Genomic DNA, 18,771 nt, shown 5'->3' on the forward strand with positions numbered 1-18,771 from the left:
TCAGGATGTTTTCCGAAGAAAAAAATGTAAATATTCCCTCGCCCCCACCCAAAATTCGATTTTTAAATAAATAAAAAATTGCCCCTAAAAACATTACTTTCAAAGTTGGGGAAAAAATGGCAAAAATTATTTTTTCATGATCAAAAGACTTTTAACCCAAATCATTATGGTCGTAACTGTTCTTAAACATTTTGCTTGAAGAACTGAAAAAAATCTCGTTTTCTTATTCAGAAAAAATATTTCAATAAAATGTATATTTTTCTACGAAGTCCCTCTGGTGCCAGGGTATGACTTATTTTTTTAACTAATCTGTACCCACAGTTTAGCGCGTCAATATGAAACAAAGGACACTCAAATATGTAGAAACAAGTTAGATTTTTCTACAAACGATGGATAACTCAAATGAGCAGCGACGCTGAAGTTGGCTCTACCTTTGCGCTCCCTTCGATCAGCCTATAATCAAAACCTAAACCGTAATTGCATTTTGTGGCCTGAAGATGGCAGTGTTTTCACAGTTTTGCCACAAAATCAAAATAGCATGTAGTTTCACGCCTGTTTCACACTCCACACTACTCCAGTTTTCAAATGAATCAAACTTGTATCTGTATATTCGAGTGCTCTTCTTTGTTTGTTATTGGCATGCTAAACTGTGGGTACAGATTGCCCAAAAAAATAAAATCATACCCTGGCACCAGAGGGGCTTCGTATTTTTCTTTAAAAGATATTAAAAAATAAATAGAGGGGAAAAAGTTATTTTGGATGACTAACAACTGGGTGAAAAGTATTAGTTTTTTTTTTCAAATTATGTGGTTTTTTTCCCCCCCACCGAAAAGCATTTATCTAGAAAGTATCTTCTATGTGTATTTCCGGTGTTATTTCCAAATTAACTCCATTCGGGCTTCTTATTTGAATGATAGTGTAAAAGTGAGCGTCAGCCAGTAGGCGTTTTCCTCTTTTTTTTCTTTTTCCTTTTAAATTGCATCATTCATCTGGCATCCATATTTGTTCTTTGTAGGGAAAATAACATGACAACATAATTACACTTGATTGCTTTTTGGATGCTGCGCACACTGGCCTGCTGCCACTTCATTAAATACAGCTAGATGATAATTATTCATAACTGCTAGCTTGTAGTGTATATTCAACGAGCACATTTGTTTTTCTGGAAAAAACTCAGTTTGCATATGCCTAACACTTTGCGTTATTATATTTAATATTTTTTAAATATATTTTATATCTTTATTTTTTTCCTAGACATTTATACTACCTAAAAAAATATATTTTAACATTTTTGGGGGAAAAATTGGAAAGAAAAACTAAGGAAACCAATTATTTGGGGCTGGAGAGTTCATTTTTTTAATCCGAAACAACAAAAATCTTCAGACGCACGCACGCACACACACACAGGTTCCATCACTCCTCAGCCAATTGTCGCACTTTGCTTTGGTCCATTTGTCACTTTAAGGGGGTGGGGCCGACTTCCGCGGTTACCCATGATGCAGCATGACCTCTGAGGAATGCGTCAGCAGGTTTAACGTGAGCCCCTTGGCCCAAGGAGAAGATTCAGACTCGCTAAAAAGACGGCAAGGAGGCAAAAATGCATTTGGTCACTCGCTTTAAAAAGAAAGATAAAAATGTCCTTAAAAAAAAAAAGAAGAAGACTACGAGCAAGATTACTCATGTCGTTCCATTACGTAGAACAACAAGAGCAGCAGTGTTGTTGTCTACTAAGACGCTGATTGGCCAGCACAAAAGCTTGGTCTGAAACGTTTGTTGCCATGGAAACCGGCAGTCCAGACTCAAGTTTCATGAGCAGTGGGGGGTGGGGGGCTCGCTAAAAGGCATGTCCACACAAACTTAAATATTTTCAGACATTTTCTAAGCCTTGTGTCCTGATTGGCCAAAGTGCTACTTTCCACAATAAAAGCGTAATCTTAATTGTTCCAAAATATTTTCAACTCGTTTTTTTTTTTAGTCATTTATTTTCTCTTTTACAATAAAATAGTCTTATAGGAATCACCGGAAATTTTCAACTTTCCTTATCACTGAAGAGTAAAATCGTAATTTTACCCAAAAAAAAGTCTCTTTTTTTTAAAGATTTTTTGGGGAGGGGAAACAATGTAAAGATGATACATGTAGGAGATGAGTCATAATTAGTCATATTTTCAATAAAATTGTACAGTAATCATTTATCGTGGGGGTTACGCTCCAGATAGATGAAATCCGCCAAACAGTGAGTTTATTTATTTCTCTGTATTTTAAAAAGTTTAAACAATTCTATTTTTGTGACTGAATGCATGTGAAATATTAATGAATGTGTGGACATGAGCTTGATTTGGGATTAACGGAGTGCAAAGCTTTTTTCTTTTTTTTTTGTGTCGCATTCATAATGCGGCAGCGTCTTTTATATTCCTGACGACAAACCGTTGACGGCCGCTTCTGCCTCCTGCCTGTCGGGCGCGTCCTGAGACTGGGTGTCGTCGCCTTGAAGACCGCTGGCGCCGACGTCGTCACTGGCGCAGGACACGGGTGAGAAGAGGGACGAGCAGAGAAGCTTGACGGGGCAGAAAGCCGAACCTCGGGGGATGAAGTTCACCTTGTTTTTGTCGGGACATGAGAAGAGCGGGAAGCCTTTTGATTGGCCACACCTGGGAAAAATATAAGCCTGGATTAAGTTGATTAACATAATTGGTAAAAATCCAAATGAATTGAGTTATCAGGCTGATTTTTTGCTCGTCTACTCACGATGTATTTAAAAATGAAATGGAGACAAAGTAATAAAAGTGAACTTACAGCATCTCGTCAAAGACTTTGACCTTCTCGCAGCCTTCTGGTGGCTCCCGCTTGAACATGTAGCTGTTGTTGGGTTTGGGGGATGTGGCGAACTTGGGCAGCGGAGAGCCACACGAGCCCTCTGCAAATCAAAGAATTCAGTCCAATTATGAATAATGATGCAATTCATTCAAATGGACTTCAATCGAGTAGAGCAGAGGTGCGAACCTTTGTCCACGTCATCGGCGGAGGACGAGGGGCTTCCGTCCGGGGAGTGCAGGTGTTGGGGGCTGTGGGGTCGGGGCGACGGACTGGACTCTCCGCTGGAGGGGGCCTGGGTGTCCGTGTCTCGGGTCTCCCCGATGTTGCTGTAGCGGTGCAGCGGGAAGGGAGCCCGACGGCCGTCTGCTGCATCTGTGGCCTGTTCCACAGACAAGACTTTGGTCAATGGGGTTGTGTGTTTTAGTGTGTGTGTGTGTGTGTTCTGGGCTTTTACTATCATTGTGGGGACATTTTGGTGGTCCCCATGCGTTTTGGTTGGGGTAAGGGTTTGGGTGAGGCAGTCAGTTGTGATGGTTAAGGTTAGGGTAAGGGTCCAGGAAATGCATTGTGTCAATGAGATGTGCCCATTAGAAATGTAAACCAAACGAGTGTGTGTGTGTGCACATTGCTTGGAACATTCATGAAAATAACATTCTAAAAAGGTTGGATTTTTCAATAATTGTTTGCTATTTTTTTCCAAGAATAAACTTATCAGTGTCATCAATAATTATGATAATAATAGTTAAATGACAATTTTTTAAAGGAATTTCTTTCTTTTATATAAATAATAAAATGTTTAGATTTTTTTTTTTAACAGAAAAAGATTCTTCCTATAATAAAAGCAGTAATTTTCTTTCTTTTTATCATTTATGATTTTTTTTCTACAGAAAGTCATTTTTTTTCCCAGAATTTTTTTTTAAAGAAATAAAGTATTTTTTCATGGGAAAAAAGTCTTAATCTTACAATAATCAAGTTCCAGATTTTAGGGCTGCGCGGTATGACACAAATTTCATATCACGGTATAAATTGCATCCCATTATGGTAAAGGTTTATATTAACATCTCAAAAAAATAAAGATTCTTATTTCAAAAAATATTGATAGGCCCCCACCTGTCACCTGACGTATATGCAGTACCTGTATGCCGTGTTCCCAATCATATCTGATGAAGACGTTTTCCAGCTCGTGGTTGATGGCCTCCACGCTGCTCGGCACTCTGCAGATCAGCGACTTTGTGGACAAAGAACAAGAAGATCCCTTATGCTGAAGAAAAAAATAAACACATAACACCAACATATGAAAATCAAAGTGTGGGATGAGACGGCAAAGTTATCATAACATAAACTCCCGTAATAAGCGCTAGTCAAGATCCCCCAAAAGAGACAATATATACAGTATGTGGGGATTTCCTATTTGCCCATCTATGGTAATTGCATTGTACATTAGCATCAAGCTAGCGAGCTTTTGTTGCATAAAACGATACGATTTGGCTGAACATTTTGGTGTGTAAAAAAATTGCGCGGAATAAGCGGTTAAGAAAACGTATGGATGTTTAATTTTCTAGTTGCTGCTCCAAGTGTGTTAAAGTTACCGGTTTAAAATGACTGTAACAACCATGCTAGTTTCTCATTTCGCATGTGAGACGACAGTTTGGTTGCATACGTTTGGCGTTCAATACTCTTACTGAAAGTACCCGGTATTAAAAATGAATGACTAATTGGCCTAACCCAAAAAGTAGATGTCACCAGATGACGCCAAAGCACTATTTATTTCCAATTAAACCAGGCAATGGCTTGACTAAATGAAGCTCCTCCCCCAGTCCCCACACGCCAACATTGTGCTACCTAATGGTTCCAAAATGATACTTTTTTTTTTGTTCAGGACCTGAGCACAAAAAAAGGAAAGATGCTTGGGTTAAAAAAAAAAAAAAGTTAAAAGAAAAAAAAAAAACTACCTGTGAGGGGCAGGCGGTGGCGCTGGCGGCATGTGGCGTCGCGGACGTGGCGTCTCGCTCTTTGCTCTGCCGACTCCCTTGTTTGCTACGCTGAAGCTGCAGCCTCAGCTTGGCGATCTGCTGGAAGAAGAGCACGATGGCACAGATTCCGTCACATGGCACAAGTAGGAAGGAAGAAAAATGGGCCACGAAAGACTTGCCACAAAACACATTGGAATCATTATGCTAAAATTAAAGGTAAATGATGTGGCCTTTCCTGATCTGTGACTATGTTATCAATAACGACCTAATATGATGACATAAAAGCCCAGAAAAGACACTTTTATTCCCTCTCTAAACTCTCAAATCAGCAGGAAAGCACTTGATTTCAACATGAGTTGTTTTTCCTCAGAACTTTTGGCAAAGCTTGATTACGTCAACGAAAAATGAGCGTTTGAGACAATTTCCCGCCAGTATCAATGTCAAAAATGTATTTGCAGCAAACTTCGTCGAGTCACACGACACGACAATTATGTGGACTTTCCATATATTGCGAGCTATTATGTCATTATGACCTCATGTGATGACGCAATCATCCCAAAACATTTTTGGGGCATGAAAACATGCCGAAACTGCGCCTCTTACCAAAACAACATAGTTTGAACCCATAAAAAAAGTCAGTAACAAAGCAGGGCATGATGCAGTCAGTCTGCCATTGACGTGTGATGATGAACTGAGTGCACTGAGCAGGGTGAGGTGGCGGGAGCAGTGGTGCTGGGGGGGAGGGGGGGTCTTCTGTATCAAACGAAAACAGGATGCCCTTTATGGGCCTGAGAGACGCACTTGTGCTATGCAGACAAAAGGTGTGGTCTTCACCGCTCGCCACCACAAAGACGCCTCTCTCTGCACACCCCCACACATGCAGCGAGTGGCGCACTTTGAATGCAGCACACACATTTAAGGATCAGCCAAAATGGAGGCCGTGGCCGCAGTTGCGCTTCAGGAAGAGAAGGACGTTCAATTTAGAGCTGGACACGTAATAGCGGAGTGTGGTCGGTGGTGGAAAAGGAAAAAGCGATGCGAAGGCCGACCGCGAGCAAGCAAAGACGCGTGTGGAGTGAAACCTCCAGTAAATGACAAAAACAGGTGTCGCCGCGGATGCCCGTTTCATTGTGGGAGTGACCATGAAGGAGAACACTTGAGAGTGAGTGTAAGCTAAAGCTGGCATGAAAGAGTGTGAGAGTGACAATGTGTGTGAGAGAGTGGGTGTATGAGTCAATGAGTGTAAAAACATGAGTGAGTGTAAGAGGGTGAGTGTTGTTGTGACTGTTGAGAGAAGGTGAGTGCAAGTGCGTATGTGTGAGAGTGAGGAAGGTTGAATGAATGGAAAAAAAGAGAAATTATGTGAGAGAATGAGTTAAGAGCATGTGAGAGTGGGAAAGTGAGTGAGAAAGTGATTGTTTGTGAGTTTGTGTGACAGTATGTACCAAAGTAAGGAGCCAGAGAGTGAGTGAGTGTGAGAGAATGAGTTAAGAGAATGTGAGTGTGAGACACTTTTTTTCGAGGGTTTATGATAGAGTGTAAGAAAGGAAGAGAGTGAGAGTGTGAATGAGTGAGTGAGAATGAGTGAGTGTGATAGTGTGTGCAATAGTAATGAGGCAGAGGGTGTGTGTGTGAAAACAAGAAGTGAGAGAGAATGTTGTGAGAGAGTGAGAAAATTGAGTGTGGGTGTATGAAAAAGTAACAAGTGTGTGAGACTGCTGGGATAATAGAGAGAGTGAGAGAGAGTGCGTTTGAGAGTGAGGAAGTAAGAGTGTTAGAGTATGAACCGAGAGCATGTGTGAGTGCTAAAGGGAGTGTTAACAGTGTATTAAGAGAGAGTGAATGAGGAATAGAGAGAGCAAGCCTGACTGCGTGAGAGAGTGAAGGAGTGAGAGTGTGTGCCTCAGTGAGGCACTGAATGACAGAATGATTGAGAGATTAAGGGGGGAAGATGTGTGAGAGGGCGTGTGCATTTGAGAGAATGTGGTAGAGTGAGCTTTAAAAGTAAGTGAGTGAGGCCGAGAGTGTAAAAGTGTGAGAGTGCTTGCGTCTACCTCCTTGAGATGGTCTGCGCTGCCCCAGGAGGCGGACCTCTGGTGAGGACTCCCTTGGTCGGCTCCCTCGTCCATCCACATGCCTGGAGTCTGAAGCACACAAAAGTACATCATTATATGTGCATGGTTTGCTCGATACCCGGGTGAACAAACAGAAGACTACTTTTGTCTAAATGAAGCTCCTCAATTCATGTCAACATAGGTCCTGGACACAAAAACAGGGTACTGTGAGTTTTAGGGCAAATAACAGAACTGGTTCTCCCCAACAACTTGCTTTATTAGACTTGATTAAATTGGTTTATTTCTTTAAATTTAAATGTTAGTATGTGTTTTAAAAATAACAGTAATAAACAACGAAATCAAGGTACGTGTGTACTTTAGAAGTCAGTGAGGTCGTCTGTGCTTCCATATCCCGCACGACAACGAGAGGCTTGTACACTCGTCATAAAATGTCCCGGGTCAAACACGCAGCAATGCCAACACGCCGACGACGTTCCACACGGGCTGTTTGAAGGGTTTTGTTTGACGCTCATAATGAGGCGCAAGTAGCTGCTGCTTTTGCATGCATTTGCATAATTCCTCCATTTCCTCCTTTGTGCTCTCAGATATGCTTCTGGACACACTGATGCCTTTCACGCCGTCTGGTGAAAGCCTCATAAATCTGGCCTAGGGTTTGTCAAACTGAGTCAAACCAAAAATTTTGTTTTTTGTTTTTTTAATCATGTTGCAAATTTGCAAAAGTTTATCGCAAATGCTCAAAGATACTTTAATGACTAGCCATCAGGCACATATTAGGAGTATTTTTTTATCCATGTTTGTTGATGTGCAATATTTATTGTTAACGTAGAGTATATCAATTTCCCTCAAATTAATTGAAAGAACATTTTGTTTTGTGTAAAGAAAAGTACTGCATTGTATAAAAACGTAATGAGTAATAATGTAAAGAAATAATTTGTTTTTTATCAAGTATAACTGCGAAATGTTGGGACTAGTCAGCATCACATCCGTTGTGTTGTGCCTTTAATGGGTGGGGCCTAGTGAGTGACATCAGTCACCTCCTCAGTTAGTCTGCGTGTGTTTTCATCCCAAATAGTAAACAATTCTCAGTAAATAGGGATGAACTAGACCAACATAGTTTCAGCTTTGGCTAACGAGACCGTTAAGCTTAATGCTAACAAACTAGCGTCAGTGCTGGAATGTTATAACCTTCTATCATTATTTGAACACAACCAGTGAAACAACATAAGTAGAATGATAATATACCGTACTCACAGGCATATATATTCTTCATCCTCTGTGAAGAACAACTATTATTACTGTGGCTAACCGAGTAGCAGCTTGTCGTCTCCATATGTCTGCATTTTACTGTCTCTGGTGGACAAGGAGCGCACAATGTCCACTGAACTAATATGTTCACATTACAGGGTTCGAGCCCTGCCACATGAGATAAAAAAATTGCGAGTAATCGAGGCCCCAAGAACGCCCGCGTCACAGTTGTGCGCTCCTTTGGCCTGAAGCAGCAAGTGTGAGGCCAGATAGCAAGCCAGCGTGCAGATAAAAGCTTCTCGCAACCGATCCCACCCACAGAGCAGCACGCAGGCGACATCCTCAAGAATCCAAAGCAGGAAATCAGCACTGCCGCCGCTTTTTATGGAATTCTGATTGTTTAGATTGCACGCCAGGACATGCACGCCACTAAGGTTGCTTGGAGGAGGCCGACTTTGTTTGCCGCTCATGTCTGAAAATCAGCGAGCGTATCCACCCACCATAAAATACGGGTCAAAAACAAAGGTCCATTTGGTTTGTGTGTGGGAGGTCTTGTTTCAAACCACATCCGGAATAAGTGTACACGTAAAATGTAAACAGACGAGAATTGTTTCTCAAGGTGTGCTCTCCAGGGCTAAATTCTGGACTGGTATGCATATGACACTTTTCTATCGTCCAAACGAGAAAAAGATACATTTGTGAATGTGTTTTATTAAAAGTAAATGTGATTTATATCACATGTGAACATGTTTTAAATTAGGTGTGAATGTGGTCTAGATGTGTTTCATATTTGGTTTTATGACCCAAGCAGCAACTGTACATTGTTTGTAGTCTTCTAAACTCTACAACAACATTTAGTTTTATGTGAGAAATTAATGTGTGTGAACGTGATTTATAATAGGTGTGATCATGTTTTCTTATACCAGGTGTGAAGGTGTTTTAATATTATTAGGTGTGAATATATTTTATACTAGGTTTGAAAGTTGGATGCCAGGAGTGAACATATTTCATTTCAAGTGTGAACTGGATATCAGATGTGAACATATTAGGAGTGAAAGTGTTCTATATCGGGTGTAAACCAGTTTAATTCCAAGTGTAAACATGTTTTATTATCAAATGCAAATGTGCTTCATTCCAGGTGTGAACGTGTTTTATATTAGTGAATGTGGCGTGAATGTGTTTAGTACCAGATGTAAATTTATTTTTAATATTTGCTGCGAACGATTTATACAAAGTGTGAAGTTTGTTTTTTTGTTTTTTTAAGCCAGGTGCAAATATGTTTTATATCCGAAGTGAAAGTGTTTTAATATCAGGTGCAAACGTGCTGAATCAAAAGTTGCAAATGTGTATAACCAGGTGTGAACGTATTTAATTCCTTGTATGAATGTCTCATATCGTATTATCGGTTTTCAGCCAAGCATTTCTCATTTTCGGTTTCGCCCCCCAAAAAAATTCATTTCGGTACATCCCTAAAATAAATAGATAAATACCAGATGTTATGAATCAGGCATGAACACGTTTTAATATTAGCTGCAAACCTGGGGTAAACCTGTTATACCAGCTGCTTTATGAATGTGCTTTACTCCAGGTGTTGTGTATTAGCTTTGAATGTGCGTGATTGTGTTTCATACCAGCTGTTTTATAATATTGGAAGGTGTAAATGCACTTTACATCAGAGATTTTTTTTTTTGGTTCAAGCATGCAGGTTGACAAAGTCCACAAGTCATTGTGAGACTGATGTTGCTTTCATATTCCCTCAATAAAGCTTAGTAGTAGAACATGGACCCACAATCATGGCGGTGGTGCTTGAGTGCAACATTTTAATTGAGGGGGGGGGGGGGTTAAAAAAAAACGAAGCTGTTTGATGAGTCGGCCTTTGTGCGGCGGTTCCTTATGTTCATAAAGACGTTGTGTGTTAGGCCCCGAGGCGATTAGCATGTCTATGGGCCCTCTCGCACACAAAGGGAAGGCGTTCCGCAGGGCCACGAGGGCCAGGTGGCGAGCAGGGGGATTTGTCCTCACCCTGGGGGACAGGTGCAAACCACCAGCATAGATCGGGGAGAGAAAAAGGCAACAAAAAAAAGGCCTAGGTCCTTTTGTGTACAGTTAGCAGGAAGTGGTCTTTGACCAATCGTTGACAGGAAGTTTATACACTTATTTGCTCAAGGATTGTCGAGTGGATCGCTCTCTCTTCACCGGGAGTTCACATTTCAGCAGCAAATGGAGTGCACACATTGTTTAAGTAATCATCCGTCAAGTCACAATAACCTACACTTACACCACAGTAAAAACTTTTTTCTCTTTTTTTTTTAGTTCACATGTAAAGGGTGTAAATGCCAGGCCAGGTTAGTCATAATGCTTCGGAACGGTTTAAAGACCCGTTCACACCTGGTATAAAACATGTTCAGGCCTGTTCCCACTTGATATCAAATGTATTCACACCACAGTCACACCCTAACAGAAAACACACAGCAATCATGTTTACACCTAAAAAAAAGTATCTTGATATCGCTCCAGATACAAAACGCATTCACACCTGATACAATAACAAGACATCCACCCGTCCGTCCGTCTGTCCGTCCGTTTTCTACTGCTTGAGCGTACCTGAGTGGACTTGTCTTTCATACAGTAGGGGTAGGGCCCGTGCGCATCTCGGGGCCACTGTCCGGTGAGGTACGGCCCGGTGATGGCATCCAGGGAAGATGTCCGTCGGATGGCACTGGAGCTGCGCATCTGCAACTTGGACCTTTCTGATGGAAACGGGCACAATGAACAGAAAAGAGGGAAACGTTAATTCTTTAGTTAAACCGTTTGTAAATAATCTAATAGCGGTACCTTGTCTTACAAATTTAATTTGATCTGAAAAACGGCAACTGGTACAGCATAAGAGAATGTTAAGAAACAAACTCGTTTTTATAAAATATAACTATTGTATGTGCTATTCGTGAGCAGTATGAGTACAATCTAGCAGAATAATGAGGATCCATCTTTCTTTCTTGGAACGAGTGAGTGAGATCAAGAGCTGGAGTTAATTTGGCCGCTTAATATCTACGTGTTTGTATTTATATTTTTGACTCTTGATATTTTTGACTCTTATAATAATAATAATTATTAATAATAATTATTATTATTATAATTATAATAATTAATATTATAATAATAATTATTATTATTAATTATTATTATTATAATAATAATTATTATTATTATTATTAATTATTATTATAATAATAATAATAATTTTTGACTCTTCAAATAATGTCTGAAAGTGTATCTGCGACTATGGCTCCCCTTGCCCACATACCAGGGCATTACAGTACCCGAATTGCTATATATTTTTTTCCTGCCTCACTCTAGCAACGGGACATCAAATTATGGCTCGCAACACTAAGCAAAATAAGAAGGAAAAAAAAGTCCAAACAAACAAAGCTTACAGGCTGTGGTACTCTTAAGCCAAGGTAGCACTGTATTCACATAATACACATATTTAAACAAATCTTCCTTTACCATCTTTAGCAACACATCCACAAGTATACAACTGTAGAGAGGAAAGTTTTGGTTTTGGAGTTGCATCAAAACGACAAAGTTCAACGTGGACTAAAAGCCCCGTTGTGCAATGACGCTCGTACCGAGCAAACAGCCAAGCTAAAATCGGTTCCATGATGTCATGCCAACCGCATTTCAGCTCATAAACACAATGTGCATTATTAATACTGCATGCACACATGGACATTAGCCCAACAATGAAAAGTGCATTAAGCTTGCCTGGCTGGCTTTTTTTTTTTTTTTTTATATTTATGGCTTACGTTTTGGTTTTATTTTGTGCTACTATTTTTTTTTTAATCAATGGAGGATATTCAATTCTAAAAAAAAATTTTTTTAACAGCCTTACACATATGTACAGTCATTTTGTTCATAATATGTATCATAGTATTGTCAATTTTATATCTTCCCTCTTTGTTATCTAATATTTTGGCACATATTGCAAAACCACTCACACTGCAAAAAAACACACACACACACACAAAGCGCATAAATAGTGCATGCACACAAAGACATTAGCAACAAGAAGTGCATTAGGGTTGCCAGGTTGGAACTACAATATTAGGAAACCCTTTCAAGAGCTGTATATGATGACCAATAAAGATGCTGTACATTCTGTCCCTGCTGTGTACACACATATATGTATACACAATTACACACTCTAAACGTGAGCCCCCCTCTGTCTCGGTCTCCTACACACAAGCAGCCAGTGTTGGTAGAACATACAGGCCTGTCCAGCCAAAGGTATGGCCTAAGTAAGCTGACTGGGCTACAGTACAATTCCCCGAACAAAGACGGCGGGCTACATTTCCATCAATATTGATACAGGCCCGGCCAGGCCTCTCGGAGCAGGGGATTGTGGTTATTTTCCACCGTCTCCGCACTTGCCAGACCAGAATAATCTCCCCCGATGAGCCCGGCCAAGACGATCAAAGCGTCCCGATATTTGGGGGATGAACAGTGATTATTTTCAGGCTGGAGATGTAATAAAAACTTTCCCTTTAGTGGACATGGGGAATGAGTCGAGCCCGCATTTCCAGGGAGAAGCGAGTGTGGTTTATTAACTCGAGAGCAAAGGGTGAAAACAAATCAGTAAAAGCGCAGCGGCGAAATAATGCACATACGTCCAATAGTGTCTTGAGGTTACTATATTTGCATTTTTCTAATATTCGTATATTTTTTGTCTAATATTTTGAGATTATTTATGTAGAATTGTTTTGGGTCTCAATAGAGAGTTGTGACCGTTTCTAAATTAATAATAATAATGTCACTTTTAATGCTCTTTCTTAAATCTAAAAACTAACATGCAAAAAGTGCCGAGTCTGTTGTTAATGTTGGCTGCGATTATGAGAGAAGGCTTCAGCATGTGTCCCTCAGTTGGAAACAGGAAACAGCTGGCTAGTTGTGTTAGCATTGCTAGCATGGTTGCACAAGTTCGACTCCAACAAAACAAGCAAGTGCGGACGAGTCGCTGCAAGAAAAAACAAAGGTGTGCCAATGACGGCGATAAAAAACCCTGCGGCCGTTTTTGTGGGTCGACCGTATGGACGCCGCTTTTCACAGTCGGTCCGACTCTGCAGTTTTGAGCTGGGCCACAATGAAACGGGAGCCTTTCAGCGCAGCTGGCACTTTGTTGACACTCTTTGTTGCGGCAAAAAAAAGTGTGGCGGCCGAGTGATGTCATGCCGGCGACATGCGGAATATGACACTTATGCCCCTTTTCCACAGAAAGTACCTCCTTGATTTGGTGCTGCTGGTTTTCAGCTTCAAAACAGAACCGCTTTTGTTGTAGTGGGACACTGGGGAAAAAAATGCAAATTTTAGCAGACGGAAGGCAGCTGCAGCAAAGCAGAGATTGGGATATCACAGTGCAGAATCCAGGGCCAAGACTAAGCTAATGGTAGCATGTGTGTGGACTACATTATCAGTCCCTGGGGTGTGTTTTGACAGTAAGGTGGCGCCGATACGGCACGCCGGCCGGGAGGTGAGAGGTCGCCGCTCTGAAAACCAAGGTATGCTCGGTATGTGGTCGAGCTGGGAATTGGATGCCGTGTTGTGGAAGGAGAAGACAAGTGCCCCTTCTCATTTCCTGCCGCGCACGCTACACTGATCAAGGTAGTTGGCCATCCCAGTTGGAGGAATGCGGAGGGGGTACGGTGATAATATTCTTTGATGAGCGCTTTTGAGAGGCCGGACTGAAAACATGATGCTCCAAAGGAGATTTGAACCCAGATCCCCTGACTGCGAAGCAGCCGTGTTAACCACTATCACACAGTGCGGCCAATATTTTTGCCATTTTCCACCCTGTTCATGGTTACATTTTGGGACTGAGCCATTGACTATGAAATGAATTGATCCCGCAACATAAACACTAAAGTCAGCTATGTGAAACACTACGCTGCCAACTGCCCTAAAACAGGTGTCGTACAGATGAATGCACTGCTGTCGTAATCTCACCAAACAAATCCTGTTTTGGAAGAAAAAAAAACGGCAAAATAGTGGAAAGTGAGTCAGCTGTGTGAAGAACTACACTGCCAACAACGCTATACAACTGTCTTATTAGAATCATTCATTCATTGACGTGTAAATTTTTAAAGTATTCATCTTGCAAATCCTGTCGTGGAAACAAGCTAGACCAGGCACTGAGTGGTAATTTAGTCATCTATGTGAACCACTACACCTCTAATCACAGAAAAAAGGTGCTACACTGCTGTCAGTATTCGGCTACAAATGCTGTGGTGAAACAAGCCAGACCGTCTTAAAGAGGGGCTGGCATCATCCATGTGACCACCAGGGTGTATGGCAAATGCTGCACTGCTATGGTTATTCCGCCATAAGCAATAGCATCCAAACCAGTGGGAATTGAGTCATTTGCAGTATGTGAACCATTACCCTGCCAACAACCCCACACAAGTGTCTAACAAATTAATTCAATTAGATTTAAAAAAAAAGTTTCCTACTTCTACGACTATTCCACCTATGAATATTGTGGTAAATACACAAGCAGCCAAATCAACGGGACTCGAGGCAGCTATGTGAATCACTCACTACACTGCCTTAAAGCGCTACACGGATGTTCTCAGATTCATTCATTGCCAGAAAAAAAAAGTTGTATGCTTCGACCAGCAATCCGTGTATAAATCCTGCAATGAAAACAAACCACAAGAGACACAGAGGAAATTGAGTCAGCTATGTGAACCACTACTCTGCTAGTAGCCCTACATAACTGTCAAACAGTTGGCTGGGGGATGGTGTCACAATGCTAAGTATTTTGCCTACAAATCGTGCAGTGCAAACAAGCCAAACCAGTGGGGAATTAGCCAGCTAGGTGAACCAATACATTGTCAACAACCTGATATGGATGTCCCAACAGCTTCATTCATTGACAGGTAAAAAAAAAAAAAAAAAAGTGTTTCCACCTACAAATCCTGTGGTAGAAGCCCAAGCCAGTCCAGGCATTGAGTAGGAAGTCAGCTATGTGAACCACTACAAAAGTGTCCATTAGTTGGCAGGAAGAAGGTGTCACACGCTGATTGATATAGGCATCCCACCTACAAATCATGTGGTGGGAACACAAGCCAAACCAGTGATATTTGAGTCAGCCATGTGAACCACTACACTGCCAACAACTCAACACAGGCTTTTAACAGATTAATTGATTGGCATGTCTGAAAGTGTCATGGTATGATGGTTAGCGTTGAACGACAGTCTTCAATGACTTTGGTGGTTTGAACTCCAAATGTTCCCAAAAACGTTGGTTGAACTCCAAATGTTTTCACTTTTGAGTTTCTATATTTGGCACACTTTTGTCTGGTAACTTTGATGGGTTGCACTCCATTAGGTAGTTTTTCAGGTAATGGTTGAACTACAAGTTGTCCGGCAGAGTTTTGGTTGGATTTGAAACTATGCAAAATTGGGAGGTTCTTACTTTTGTTTTTGGCTTCAACTCCAAATTTTGAGGCACATTTTCCCCAGAAGATTTTAATGAGGCTTTATGGTCATCATCACACAAAAAAAAGTTGAATTACAAATTGTCCGTTTTTTTCTTTCCCCATAATCACACCTCTTTGGTGTTGATAAGATCGTACTCCAAATTTGCCAAAAATGTTGGTTGAAAGTTCGAAACTCAAATAGTTCAACTTTTGTTTCTGTAGTTATAATTACGCTTTTGTCTTTGGTGATGATGTTTAGGACACCACAATTTGAGGCACATTTCCCCCAGGAATTCTGGTTGACCTCCAAATTTTTACCCTGTGGATTTCTTTAGTCATCAATAACACTTTCCTCGACTGCCCAATTCTCGAAACATGTTGACTGAATTTCATATTGTTGACTTTTGAGTCACTGGGGTTATAGTTATATTTTCACGTTTAGTGATGATGGTCAGAGAACTCCAAATCCGGTGGTAACTTTTCCAGATGTTTTATTTCCCAGAAAAACCTTTCATGTTTTGAGTTTAAATAGTTATCAATTACACTTCAGTCTTTGGTGATAACAATTTGAATACCAAGTAAACAAAACAAAAAAAAGTTGACTTTCACTTTAGTGCTTTGAATAACACTTTTGTCTCAGGTGATGATAGGCAGGAGTGGGACTCCAAATTGTAAGGCACATTTCGCCACCAGAATTCTGGTAGAACTACCACAGATGATTTGAACTCCTAACTTTCCCCCAAAACTTCAAATTGTTCGGCTTTTGAGTTTCCACATTGTTTCTGTAGACAGTGTGTGCTACAAATGAGTTACAACGTGGCGCGACATACTTTTGCGCGTGTTGTTTACCTCTTGAAACGGGCGAGTCCGGTGGGCAGCAAGCGTCCTTGTTTTCGGGCGACATCCCCTGCTTACTTCCTGGGAGGAGGAGAGTCGGGCTGGAGGGGGGGCTGGAGCCTCGGCTGCCTGCGGCGGCCCCGCCGTGGAGGCTGTGGGGTGGCCGCGTCGGGCTGCCCTGGCCGCCGCGCAGCAGCTGGTAGGGAACGGTGGCGCGGAGCGGGTGCAGGCGGCATCCGCCGTTGCCGAACGAGCCCGGAGAGCCCGCGTTGCTGCGCCTGACCCGGGGCTGCTGGAGCGAGTTGCTGGGGACTGACATCCTTCCCCAGAGGCCAACTTCTAATAGCGAAAACAGGGAGCGAAAAAGTGCAGCCACCAGCAGCAGCTGCTGCTGAAGTGGCGGAACAGTTAGCACAACATGTTAGCCTTCCTCTTTTTGTGTGTGAGTGAATGTGTACTGGACTCTTGCGCTCGAAGAAAAACAGCAACGAAGAGACGTGTTTTGATGTGAAACTTACCTTTAAGTTACGTACAAATGCAAACTCCAACTTTAATCATAACATAAGCGGCTTAAAGTTAAATTTATAACTTGTTTAGAAGCTTAGCTGAGACTACTATGAATGCGTGCAGCCCATCTCGTCCACTCTAGTAAATGACTTGTTTCGGTTTGACTACTAGCTGACGTCTAATAGAGGCGGGAACAAATGGCTCTCACCGGCTTGTGATTGGACAACGGCGATGTACAGTAACGTCGCCGATTGGTCCGAGCTTATATATAGTTTGCGCTTGTAGCCAATAGCGTCGCAAGCAGGGCTCAAGATGTAATCAGGGGAGAAGCTGTGTAGTTTTTGATGGCGACGATGGGAAGTTATCATACAAATTAGTTTACAATACCCACCCAAATCTATAGCTTTAATCATGGCGATGTTTACTAACTACAGAAAGACCGTTCAAATAATGTTGTCGCTAATTAATAACGTTTTAGCAGCTTTTTGTGGCCAACGATTGCATGTTAATGGTCATATTTTACATTTCAATGGGGCAACTTCAATTTCCTGGGCCAAACATAAAAATTTTGTGACAAAATATTGGTTAAAAGTGTATTATATCTGTTGCAAAATACAATTTTTTTGTGGTCAACTGTTGCATTTAGTGCACACTTACTCCTTTTCTTTGGAAAACTACCCCTTTCCAGGCCAAATATACCACTCTTGTGACAAAATATGAAGCAAATATAACGTGTCTCTGCCAAACTACTCCACTAACCCCAAAGTTTCTGCATTTTTAGTGCACAAAATACATTTTAATGGCAAAATATTGCATCTGGTGTTTATGGTAAACGTTGAATTGCTTAAACAAAATATAATTTTAGTGCCAAAATAAGGTATAACAAACTGTCCACAGGAATCTACCACTTTAGGGCCCCAATATGGGGAAATGTGTACTAGTCTGAACTCCTTAAAAAAAAGAAAAAAAATCTGTTGTATGCTTCTTAAAACCACTATAATAGTCCACTATAGTTGTTCCTGTCTTAATTTTTCCATTTTTTATGCTCATTAATGTTGCTCATTTGCATCCGCTTCACAGTATTTGGCCAAATATAAAACATTCTCTCGTGTCTGAATTTATTGAAATGTTGAAAAAAAAAAAAAGACTGTAAAACAAAGGCTGTGACATCCCAATTGCTTTACTTCAGAGACAATTTGTCAGCCCCCCCTGGCAAAATGCTCAGCTAAGGCCACGCGGTGATATGAAACCCCCAAGATCCGCATGTCCGTGACTAAAGTGATTTATCCAGTTCTGGCCTGCTTGGGGTTGGTTGCAGAAAAAGAAAAAACAAGGAGTGGAAAATAAAAAAAGCAGGCTACAATGCCAGAGCAGACGGCGCCCGTCCTCGGATTGATGATGCATAGTTTCAGGGGGCAATGTGGGCACCGGAGGGAGTGTGAAAGAAAGTGAGGGTGTAGGATTGTGTTTTTCCTTCAATGGGCAGCTGAGCTTCTGTATTAAGAGGCGGGAGGGAAGTAGGGGGGGGGATCTTCTTGTCCAAGTGTCGAGCAGCTGCCGTTTTCCGAGATTCTTTTCATGGAGCGCGAGCCTAGAGTGGGTCGGTCAATACGCCCCCCTCCCCCTCCCCTCCCCTCCCCTCCCCTGAAAATGTTGAAAATGCCAAATAAAGTAATAAAAGCTCACTTCACCTGGGGTACCATCCTTCAGTGCCAACAATGCTCGCATTTAGGAAGATCCTTTTGGGGAAAAAAAGATGCATATTAAAGCAGATTTTCAAGTAATGCTGTGGCCTACTATGAATACATTACAGACTTTTTGTTTCATCTCAGAACCAGTTGAAAT

The 18,771-nt window shown here is 41.4% G+C and overlaps 1 protein-coding gene across 7 annotated transcripts; it reads right to left on the bottom strand.

Annotated features, from left to right (window-relative positions):
* Positions 1-9: 9 nt before the first annotated feature.
* glcci1b (glucocorticoid induced 1b) lies at positions 10-18,739 on the bottom strand. 7 transcript variants are annotated; one of them, XM_077575345.1, is made up of 10 exons: positions 18,618-18,739; positions 16,432-16,807; positions 10,712-10,857; positions 6,842-6,931; positions 4,767-4,883; positions 3,950-4,075; positions 3,001-3,193; positions 2,794-2,914; positions 2,425-2,648; positions 10-1,572 (listed from the first exon to the last, which is right to left on the bottom strand). In XM_077575345.1, the coding sequence occupies exons 1-10, from the start codon at positions 18,627-18,629 to the stop codon at positions 1,532-1,534; spliced, it is 1,446 nt and encodes a 481-aa protein (XP_077431471.1). In that variant the 5' UTR covers positions 18,630-18,739; the 3' UTR covers positions 10-1,531. The 7 variants fall into 7 exon arrangements, with proteins under 7 accessions (XP_077431471.1, XP_077431473.1, XP_077431470.1 ...); XM_077575347.1 differs by having other exon boundaries at positions 3,950-4,042; positions 4,767-4,886; XM_077575344.1 differs by having other exon boundaries at positions 276-1,572; positions 4,767-4,886.
* Positions 18,740-18,771: the final 32 nt, after the last annotated feature.

This window comes from Vanacampus margaritifer, chromosome 9 (assembly GCF_051991255.1).
Source record: "Vanacampus margaritifer isolate UIUO_Vmar chromosome 9, RoL_Vmar_1.0, whole genome shotgun sequence".
Classification (NCBI taxonomy): Eukaryota; Metazoa; Chordata; class Actinopteri; order Syngnathiformes; family Syngnathidae; genus Vanacampus; species Vanacampus margaritifer.